General features: G+C 36.0%; 1 protein-coding gene across 6 annotated transcripts in view; it reads right to left on the bottom strand.

The window, feature by feature from the left end:
• The window catches only part of LOC110836076 (uncharacterized), a 34,457-nt gene extending 23,123 nt beyond the window's left edge, over positions 1 to 11,334 (bottom strand). Inside the window, exons 1-7 of one of the 6 annotated variants that reach the window (XM_087352342.1) lie at positions 11,152 to 11,334; positions 9,640 to 9,768; positions 5,756 to 5,894; positions 5,022 to 5,250; positions 2,104 to 2,243; positions 1,592 to 1,763; positions 1,259 to 1,365 (exon numbers count right to left, since the gene is read on the bottom strand). In XM_087352342.1, the coding sequence (XP_087208468.1) occupies positions 1,259 to 1,365; positions 1,592 to 1,763; positions 2,104 to 2,243; positions 5,022 to 5,250; positions 5,756 to 5,894; positions 9,640 to 9,768; positions 11,152 to 11,286 (1,051 nt within the window). In that variant the 5' untranslated portion in view covers positions 11,287 to 11,334. The other 5 variants (XM_087352346.1, XM_087352344.1, XM_087352343.1 and 2 more) reach the window with 5 other exon arrangements.
• Positions 11,335 to 12,203: the final 869 nt, after the last annotated feature.

The raw sequence follows: 12,203 nt of genomic DNA on the forward strand, positions 1-12,203 counted from the left end.
ATCACCATTACTTTTTTCACAATCACTGTCACTAGAACTAATGCCTGGTTCACTTCCACTGCTAATATCTAAGATAGAGACAATTTCATCATCATCTCACTCTCTTTTTCTTACCGTCTTTCATAAAAATATACAAAAATTAACAGCAACCACCTGTCAAGTAACCAAAATACACACACACAGTAACCAAAGGCTACCCACACGAAATAAAAATCCTGCCATATGTTACACCTTGTGGTACTACACATACTTCCTCTGAACATTAGTCATCTACCCGGCTTAAAACAACGTCTTATGACAGAAACTGGTTTACATAGAACATTTCGTAAGCTACAGATACGTCAATTTTCTGCTCGGGAAAAGTTAAAAAATGCAATAAACACACTTCATTTTGTGACCTCTAACACTATGACAGATTTAAATTCAAATTAAATTTATAAACATGTATAGACCCCAGGAATTCAAATGCTGCATCTTAAACATTAAGCAACAAACAGCCAGTATATTTACTCAATTCTAAGCCTACTTAAATAATTATGAGGCTGTAAAAAGGTTCTTCGTGGAAGAACAATGCAACCTTCTGTTTGCAAAATTACGGCATATTAACAAAACAAGAGTGCTAAATTATAATAGTGAATGTTAATGCAACATTATGACACGTTTTTCTGCGACTATATCCTGACTGTCTATTAAATTCCAAGGGCTGTAGATGCAGTACAGAGAGACTCAGAACAACATTTCATCCTATCTGGGTTGTGACTCCTCAGACATAAATAGTTGCATTTTTCCAAAGCATATTCTGTTCTTATTAAATTCCAAAGTTCTAATGTGGTGTATTCAGGAAGCCAAAGTTCACAGTGGACTGTAGAGCTTGAGGAGGAGGAGGAGAATGTGGTTATTATTCTGAGTAATGGTAACAGGATTTTCCCTTAAGCTGTATTCTGGAGAGGGAGCGAGGATAACTGCTGTTCCATGGGTTTAGGCACCTCAGTCCATCTTGAGCAAACACAATAACAAACAAGGGATAGAAAACGCTAGGCAGTTAAAAACAATTATTTATATATTTTCAATGTTTCTCTATCTTGGAGACCACAGCACAAGACTTTGTAACAAACTGTGACACAAACCAATTACCTTGCCATTAAAAAAAATTTTGATTACAAGCCACACCCCACTTTTAAGAACCGCACAAATGTAATGAACGAACAGCTTATATTCACATAAATTTGGCAACTTTCAAAACAGAACTGTGACTCACCCTCCCCAGTATGTCCTGTTGTCTTTTGATGTAGATCAAAATTGTCTTTGTTAGAAAATCTCTTGTTGCATGTATTACACTGAAATTTAACTCCTTTATGATAACTCCTAAAACAAAACAAAAAAGACAATTACACAATATTTTCAGTTATAGCATTTATAAGAATATCAAATAAGTAACAAACAACAATTAACACTATAAAAAAGACACTATTTGTCTTTTTTATAGTGTTAATAGTTGTTTGTTACTTATTTTATATTCTAATACACTACACGGTATGCATAGCTTTAAGATTTATAAGAATAATATGAATAATGGATAGCCACTACATACTTATGTACAATATATCTCCCCTTATGCTGGAAACCCCGACCACATATTTCACACTGAAAACGAATCTTCCTTCTCTTGCCTCGAGGTCTGCCTCTTCCTCTGCCTCGATTAACAATTACAAGTTCTCCAAGGTCCTGTCCTTCCTGCGTTTCCAAGTGACCAATAATCTCTGCTGCAATACAAATATTTTTGGTTTAATGAGAAGTACAAAATGAAGTCTAACAAAACTACTGTACAAAAAAAAGTTAGATTCTTGAACTGCTTAAACAAGACCTTTGCTTCCAGAGTATCCTTCACATGCTGACATATAACCAACCTGGCATAATGTCTGATTTATATGGAAAATGAACAATGAAGATGAAACTTAAATAAAATTTTGGTGTTCATTTAGAAATTTTAAAGAGTATTGGACCAACTACCTAACAACTTATCAAAATATCTAAATAAAAAACCTTTTCCAGAAGTAATTCTAGTCAATCTATTTGATACAAGCAAATATATGTCACTTTTACCATCATTTCCATCATGATCTCCACTAATTGCTTTCTCTTCTATTTCATCCTCATCTTCCTCTTCAGGTTCATCTTCATCAATTACACCTTCTTCTCTGAATATTCTTTCTAACTCCTTCCCTTGCACAGCTTCTCTGAACCTTTCAAAACAATACACAAACAAACAAGACATACAAAAATAAAGCACTACTGATGAACATTTAATGGTACGAGGCGCGTCCACAAAGTAAGTTTCCCACTCGTCCCACAGCTAGCAAACCTTATATTGCGCGAAGCGACTGTGCATACGTGATAGAGCAATGACGTAGCATGGCGCATACACTAACGGCACTTCCCGCGTTCTCACAGTAGCATCGTTGCAGCTGTTGAAGATAGAGGTTCTTATTCCAGCTCCCGCCGACTGTGAAGTGCGGTCAGTGATAACGCTAGGCCGCACACGGCTCGACGGACAGCAAGTCTCCTGCAGGAGTTCAGCTGGGAGGTGTTTAATCATTCACCCTACAGCCCGGACCTCGCTCCCAGTGATTTCCATCTTTTCCTACACCTCAAGAAATTCCTGTCCGGTCAGCGTTTTGAGAATGACAGAGAGGCGGAGATGGTTGTCACACGGTGGTTCCAATCCCAGGCGGCAGACTTCTACGACACAGGTATTCAAAAGTTGGTCCCACGGTATGACAAATGTCTCAATTCTGGTGGCGAATATGTTGAAAAATAGCTGGACACTTGCTGTATCTGTTGCAATAAATATTTCCATGAAATTGTGTTTTGTTTCTGTAAATGGCCCCAGGGAAACTTACTTTGTGGACGAGCCTCGTACATGCTGTGTTTTCAGACAAACTTAACTTATATAAAACTATGAAATCTGCAACAAAAAGGGGGAAAGGGAATGTTCTCCAACAATCAGGCCTTGTCCTGCTGATTTACTGACATCTTCATGAAACTGGCTTACTTTCATTAAGAACTTCCAAATCTCTGTTTAGCATCAATAATAACAATAGCAAAAATATGATCTAGGAAAAATTAGCACATTCATATAATCTAATAAGAAACTCAACCAAGAAAGCCAATCTTTAGGCTAAGATTTAAATCTGAGACCTCCAGAATATAAAGCAGGGCAGCTAACCATTACACAACAATATTTTGTTAACTCCAAAACCAAAAAGTGCCAGTTACTAAAATCAGAGATTCGTGAAATTATGAGTAACACAGGGAAGTCAACACTTAACAATGTTTCCCTTAAAGTATTCATAATGTACCAGGGTACTCATTTCATGGACGTCTTGAGACTTCTTTTCATATATGCATTTTACGGCCACCCCATACAAACCACCCAGCTTCATGGGGGAAAAAAGTCAATGAAGTATACAAATTCTTTGATATTTTGCATATTTCACAAGTGGTAAATCCTGATCCAGAAGTCAGGCAGAAAAATAATGCTATTAAATCTCCCACATCAAACAAAGCATAACAATAAGGAACCCTTTCATGATGTGACCTTGATCATAAACAGATAAATTGCAAGTGTGTGAACAAAACTGTACTCCAAACAGGTTCAAATGAATGTCTTTGGTGAATGTTCAGGTTTCATAAGAGAAAGAATATAAAATAAGCAAACAAACTATTAACACTATAAAAAAACACTAGTGCCATACGCGTTTCAACCTCAAGAGGTCATCATCAGTGGCAACTCTCACAAACAAGCTGCATTCAATTTCCTTGTAAACAGATTGCACAAAATACCATTCTCCAAAGAAGAATTTGATAAAGAAACTAAACTCATCCAAGGTATAGGATACAACAACGGTTACAACTTTAATGATATCACAAGATCCTATAACCTAATAAATGCACCTAAACCCAATGTCAATGTACCCCAACCAACTAACAAAGTATAGTCCAGCTTTACATTTTTTAATAATAGCATTACAACACTCACTAAAATATTCAAAAACACAAATGTAAAAGTAGCATACAAAGTCAACAATACCATAAAATTCAAATGCAGTTCAAGAAAACAAGGTAACAAATACAATAATAGTGGTGTATACCATTTAAAATGCAGAAGCTGCGAGCAGGTCTATATTGGCCAAACCGGTAGGGATTTTAAAACTAGATTTAAAGAACACGTCCATGACATCAGGTTCAATTTAACAAAATCGAATATGCCCAACACGTCCTCGAACATGGACATGAATACGGCCCCATAGAAAATATCATGGACATATTAAAAATAGGGTAAAATGCTAGATATTTTAGAAAAATTCCACATATACAAAAGTAGTAAAAACAAAGCCATCATTAACGAACAAAACGCCCGTGATCCTAACATATTATTTGACCTGGCATTAAACAGGAAAAAGCAAATTTTCAATAGTTGGCCACCCTGACTTCAAGCTTATATATACCCCACACATTCGAAAAATGGTAGTAACACCCACGCTTCGTTGGAGTTAACAGGTACGGATGATGCAACTACAGCTCACCGCAGACCAGCTACGGCCACCGGACCATCGGATCAATAGCAAGTGTAGAGTACAACTCCTGTGAAACCAACATCTAGTGCAGTGTTGCTTGATATGCTTTTGTAAAACAACTCCACTTCATGATTTGTTTTCTAAACCATATTTGAAACAATTTTAAACCATTTGGATTAAATAAATTAATTCCCCTGTTGCCACTGATGATGACATCTTGAGGTTGAAATGCGTATGGCACTAGTGTCTTTTTTACAGTGTTTGTTTGCTTGCTTATTTTATATTCTCATACACTACACGGTATGCAAAGTTTTAAGATAAGAGAAAGAAATTTGTGAATTTTAACCAAATGCTCATAAAATCCAATATAACAGAGTAAAATAGATAACTGGTTGTATTATAGACATATGAACACTTCATAAAATTGTTGCCATGATCACATACCTCTGCGGCACTTTCCTTTTCCTTCGTCTCCTTCCATCAGCATCTTCTTCCATTTCTTCAGGGTCTTGAGAAACATCTGGTGATTCCAATTCCTTTTCTACTTCTTTTTCTTCTGTAGACTCTACCAGTCTTTTCGGAGGACGTCCACGTTTACGACGTGGTCTCTCCAAACCTTCCATCTTCAGTGCCATCTCATGATCAGCAGGAAACAATGTACCATCAGACAGAACTGTAAGAACACAATGGAGTAGTCACCATCTGCACAACTGCATTACAAAGAAGTGTTAAACTTATAAACTTTGCAGTTAAATTAAGTTCATTATAAGTATGTAAGGTAATACAAGAAGATAAAATGCTCATTATAGCATAATTTGTTTAGAATATCTTCAAAAAATATAGGAGGCCCAAATAGTTTTATTATTAAGAGACCAAAACTGTTATAAGAGGTATTCATTTTTCTAATTATGTCTATAATAAATATATTCTCAGACAAAAACATAAAACAAAAATACATGCATATTCAGAGTGTTTCAAAAATTCAATATTTTAATTTTGTCAGTTGTATGCTAGTGACATTTTTTACAAAAATTAGTAGCTCCGGCCACAACTGAAGTAGACAGTACAAAAAATAAAATACCTCTATGAAAGTAATCCATTGTGCTACATTAACATTAAGAGTGGTACTCCATAACCTTATGTAAACTACTGAAGTGCATCAGCAATAAAAGTCATACTCTGAATCACAATCCGATTTTCTCCATCAGCTTCTGTTTCTGAGGTAGTCATATCCTGAGCAGGTGCAATCAGAAGAGATTCAACACCTTCTTTCTCAGCCCGAAGACGCTCTCTTTCCACCTTTCTCTGCTGTTCTAGCTACAGAAAAATGGACATTAGTCACCCTTATTAAACAACAAAAATTGAGGCAAATTGCTGCAGCAAAAATTGTGTACACTTCACCAAATATTATAAATAAGGTAAATAAATTTAAGGGCAAAAATAGGTGACATGTAGAATGTATGGGAGATGAGAAATGCACACAATAAAAAAACTGAAGGAAAGACTACAGGAGGCTTACAAAATAGATGGGAAGATAATATTAAAATGGTTCTCAAAGAATGAGAACATGACACTGAATTCATCTGGCACAGTATGTCATTCACATTCTGAATTTCTTTCCAATATTCCTGGATACACAGTACCTTCCATGGTTACGCAACTGGTGAAGTTCTGTTTAAAGCTTTCTCTGAGAACGTTTACTTATGAGTTCTGGTATCACTTCTTACTAATGACACTCTTAAAACTGCTTCTTCAATTTTCATGCTGTCTTCAATTGTGCATACACCTGTTGCTCTATTCATTCAGCATGTTTCTTCCTTCGTATCATGCTGCTGAATGGAGGTGAATGAATGCAGGTGCAGAGTCAGTATTGTCCACTATAAGTCACTTTCCTGGACACATTGTCTTGATGATGATTATGTTCCTTTTGTCCCTAGTATATCAAGGAAGAGAAGTGTGTGAGTTGTCTCTCTTCTTGTGGCAAACTTGACTGTTGGTTTTAATCCACTTAGGTAGTTCATGAATGTGTTCAGTTTAGATTCACAATATGGCCATATGGTAAATGTGTCATTTATATATCTGAGCCAGATTTTAGGCCCCAGGTCACTCTGTTCTAGTGCAGCATTTTATCTAAGTTTTCCAAGTACATGCTGTTTATTACTAAAGACACTGGGAAGCCTATGACAATTCCATCTGTTTGTTGGTAGAATTCATGATTGACTTGGAAGTATGTCTTGAAGCATACACCTAGAACTTCCATTATTGAATCCAATTAGTTGTACACTCATCCCTTTGCTAGATATAAACTTACATTACGATGCCTTCATACAACAAACATGAGATCTGTCCAACATGAAACTGGGTTTTATGAGTTCTAAATGGAAATCCTTATTTTCAACCTATTTCTCCAACATTCATTCACCATTAACCTCCCACCTGAACCAGACCCCCAAAGTAATCTCTTCCCATGAGATTTACCTACAAAAATTGTATATTCACTTTTGGTTTCCCTTATACATGCTACAGGTCCCCTTCTTGATTTAACACATCTGCTACAAAACAAGTCACCTGTCAAAACTCTGGCTCTTTGTTACTTACATGTTTAATTCACATATCTGGGCCAATATTCACAGAGCTGGTCAGTCCTCCAATGTATGTTGTTCTATTGCAGCCACACACATTCACAGATCATAAAGAAAACCTTGCTGAGTTGGAAAAAGTGTTGACATAGATCATGTAGTGGAAAAATAAGGTGATGTTTTCGAAGAACTAAAAAGATAATTCATGTGAATTACATACATGGTGAAAATTTAACTTCTGTCATTTATAACACGCTGTTTGCAGAAGGTTGAAAACCCTAGTGCATACAGCAGGGTGACTGGCCCAGAATGTAAATCTCTACTGAAGTACACAATAACAATGACATGAAGATGGATGTCATTAGAAATATTTTTAATTCTGTCTGCATGAATTTTTTGAATTTAATTTTATCCTAATTTCATAACAAATATCATTTTGGGGGACATTTTAAAAATTGTGTGCTACTTCCCCTCCCCTTCCTCTTTTTACACAACCCCCCCCCTGCTCAAACCGCCCTTCCCAACCACTTCAAAAAGAAATTTATAAAACAATGAAGTGAATCTACATTTTAATAAAAACTAATATACATCTAATCTACAAACTGTAGTTGTTTGTTCCGTCAGTTACACCATTTGTAATTGGTCATGGCCTCACATTAGTTGGGTGTCATTTGTAGCCATTCATGTCCACACTTTACAAAACCATTTGCACTGGTTACTCACGTTGTTAATGTGCCTCGGCTGTCACTCAGTTATACAAAGGAAAGGTGGGTTATGAGAGCTATGACTCTTATCAGCAGAATATGGGTTAATGAGTTAGAGACACTGGAATGCACAAGCAAGGGAGAAGGATATACGAATAGAGAAGTTCGACATCATAATCACTTAACAGGTCACTGGGATATCAGTATGGAAATTCACGGAAATTAAGATTTGCTGTTATCACACTGTTGCAAGCACATAAGATATAGTTGTCAACTCTGTACATAAAATGCAAGATGCTAACTGTGTTGAATGACAGATGCTAAGTATGTCTATGCTGAATGTTGGTAACAAACTGTGTATGCTGAAAGTACACCACTGATTATGTCTTCCGAATGTTTGCCACCAACTGCCACTTGGAAACAAAGACAGGTTACTACTTCCAAAAATGTAAAAGAAATTTCCTTTCTTGCTGAAACACAAAATTTGTAACATCACTGGTTTTCCTGCTCTGTTTCCAGATTGGTTGACAAACGAAATTCAAGTCAAAATTATATTCTGAAGATTGTATGGCTTCATCTCTCAAGATCAAAATTAGCAGTTAGTTCACTTAGTGACAATATGTCCCTTAGGCCAATTTTTACAAAAAGTCAGCTAATGCCAGTCTGAACTCCTTGGAGTGAAATACTGCAATGGCCTGTTAAAGTACTGAGTTTCAAAAAGTCTGGACTTCATCTACCAAAGAACATAACTCAATACACATATTCCTATGAAACATTCTTTTGCAAATTAAAATACATACAACCTAAGAACTGTAATGTAACATAAAGAAGTAACTTATGAAGGTCAGAACCTTCCAGCAAACTGTATCAACTGAAAACTGTAGCTGAATTCATGTGGAATTCTAATTATGGTATTTGTGTAAAGAATATGCTGAAAACTAAAAATATGCAAAGAAAATTACTTCCTCAAGAGTCTGTTCAGTTACCTCAAACCATGTCATTCACACATGAGTCATTGAAGTCTATCATTGCCATAAGAAAGAAGTACAAACTCCATATCCTTCACACAAACCAGGCACAAACATATTTTACCAAGTAGGCCTAAACCTAGATTTTTAAGGTTTTTACAAACATTCACTTTCTTCACATTGTATAACTTTAATCTACCAATGTCACCTAATAAAACAAATGTAACATTACCTACATTCTGCCTTCAGTTCCAACTTCCAACCTATAAATAACATTCTCACTCAAAACCATCAACAGTCAAATCACAAAAGTTACAGTTCTCTCAGGTTGTAACCACTGAACAAAGTGGCAGAAAACAATCAAGCAAATTCGCCAACACGCAGGAAATATAAACTAGACAAGATATGACTGCAGGATATATAATTTCTAAAGTTACATGATGTTCTAATTTGTTACTTGAACCCATTTTCAATGATTCATTAGTACTGCTTATGAAGTAATTTTGTTCAGTATTATGGTAGATACATAAATACATACTTAGTTAAGAACGGCAGACATTTATTTTGGCCATTTCAAGACAGCCTAGTATGGTCCTATTCTACCATTAGTTTAGAGGAGCTGAAAAAACCCAAAGAACATCATGACTATCACCTGAATCTAAAAACAAGGGCCTCCCACATATAAGTTAAACATAATGCATGTATTTTGTTTTTGTTTCTTTCAAAATTCCAAAACTCTCTTCTACTGGGGCCCATTAATTCTTAGTAACATATTTTTGAATTACAAACTTGTAATCTCTGAATCACATACCTGATATTTCCACATTTCTCTGATTTTCTTCTGACCCTCCACCAACAGGTCAAAAAATTGCACAGTGGCTTGCAACTGAATGTTGCAACCTGGGCAAATAGTGCGAGGAAGCTTACCATCATCTTGGATCTAAAACATATATATATATATATATATAAAACACCAAATTACACAATCAGAGGAAAGTTTTGACATAATACACTAGTCAAATAAATAGTACTATATAAACAAAACTTTGTTATAACTCACTCAAAAGTACTAAAATATTCCAACTACCAACCACATGAAAACTCATCACTTTACTTTCACAACCATTTTCAGACCGTTTGTGAAGTGTCTCTGCTATATAGTCACATTCTCTCTCTAGCAAAGTTATTATCTGGAAAGGGCAAATATTAAAACAAGCAAATAATTCTAGAACAGCAACAGTACGCTTGGAACAGCACTACCAGTAAGAAAATCTCATTACAAATTGTCCATGTTTCATCTGAAATGTTAACTTTGAGAATGTAATAAAACCTCACCATCCAAACCTTCAACACTTTTCAATAACATAGTGACTGATGGTACTACCCCCAAATGCGTGAAGCCTAGAGATGTGTAAAAATATTGTGATGTGTTGGGGTTGGCATTGTTGAACTGTTTAATGACATTGTTGTATTCATGCATTGTTGTATTATTATTGACACTGTTGCGTTGCTACCCCAAAGTATGCTGGCCTTAAAACTTTATACCAGTATGTCACTCCTACTTTTAGAAGAATTTACTTCGGTCCAAAATTCATAAATACTGTAAACATTTACCTGAAATTGCTTAAACAACAATGAGTATATATTTGTATTGGTACTGAACAGGTTCTATTCTATTAATGCATCGGCAAGGATATAGAATAAAACAGTAGTGAACTATATACGGTATTAACCCAATATTTGTCTGGAGAGGCTTCAATATTTGGTTCACTATTCCGGGTCAAATATGAACGCTGAGACTCTTAACCTGGTTTTTAATTCGCCTTTTTTTGGCACCCATGATCACTGCTGACAACATCAAAAAAACTTGAACGCATACTCAGAACCAATACTTCTCTTGCTCATTTAGCCCGTAGTTATGGACAAAACTAATGGTCAGACGAACTGTAATAAGAATTATAATGTTCATTCTGTTGTGTCGAACATCCAGTTTTAGGTTAAACCTTCCATACAAAAATATTAATACTCTACATACCTATGTTGGAAACAGTTTATTAATCGTACCAAGAAAACCCCTTTACATTACAAATCTATTAGCAACACCAAGCATACTTTGAAAACCACGGGAAGCTCACTGCTCTCAACACCTCACATGATATACCCCTCTTAAAACTATTTAACTGCTCAGAATTGAGACACATAACTGAGTCATGTAGTGAAGGAATACGCAGTTCGTGCTACTATGATCAGTATACCCTCCATTTTGATTGTAAGTAGGAAGTCAAGTTGCCTTCTCGTACAAATATTAAAACTGTATATTTACCTTAAATGGGAGGTAACGATTCACTAGGGCACTTAAATCATCCCCCGAATCGTCAACCGAATATAATAAAACTCCACTAGGATTTTCTTCTGCACATAATCGGCAATAAGTTGAATCATAAAGATGTACTTCCATAATGGCGGCAAAAGTAGACGAGATTACTGCACGACGGTGTCTCCCAATCCCCAATAGAAATGTATATCCCATTTCAGTATGGCCGCCAGGACGAGTTTTGTAAGAATAGTCCCTATTGGCTCGTGAGCGAAATTTGAATACAGCATTGAGAGAGTTTATTTTCTCATGGCGGCGAGTATAAAGACGACTGTGTTCTGGGATGTTGCGTCGTGGTCTGATAGAAATTTACCGACATTTCAAACGTTTACCGACGCCTCAACGTCCTGAGGATAGAGGCAGTAGATATCTTTGAAACGTCGGTAAACTTCTTCCAGACTACACGACGAAACATCCCAGAAGACAGTCAGCTGAATACATTATTCACGGTATCTTCTACGTTAATTATTTATAAGGAAATAGACTTGCGTTATAATCATGTTAGTGCGTCTGTCCCTTTCATACCTTTCTAAAAAAATCGGAGGATGAAACTTGGTAAAGTACTGAATGCTGTCTTACGGGTCAAAGTACTGTTTAATTCACCTCCACCAATAAAATAAGTAAAATGTCCGTACGACCGTCTAATAGAAAATACAAAGATGTCTGGATCTCACAATGATGAGTTTGCAGAAGGATTTGCGGACTCCTGCTGTTTTGCTAATGGCCGGTATAAATCTAATACATTGCTGAAACTCAAGATATTGTTCCTTTCTCAGGCTTTTAAGTTACAAATAGAGAGTTCCTGCATTGAAGGCTGTTGCAGCCACCGTAGTATTTACGTTGGTATTCATTATTGCATTTATATAATGTGTGCCACATCATTCTCTTCTATTCTTTGCTACAGCAGTAACATCACATAATACATTCGCTCTTACTACGCGATCTACCTACTCCAGTAACACGTGTCCCACAGATCATAATAGTATTATAGCACAGATAAC

This window comes from Zootermopsis nevadensis, unplaced genomic scaffold (genome assembly GCF_977971745.1).
Source record: "Zootermopsis nevadensis isolate Lab colony 2312 unplaced genomic scaffold, Znev_1.0 Znev_ptg000021l, whole genome shotgun sequence".
Classification (NCBI taxonomy): domain Eukaryota; kingdom Metazoa; phylum Arthropoda; class Insecta; order Blattodea; family Termopsidae; genus Zootermopsis; species Zootermopsis nevadensis.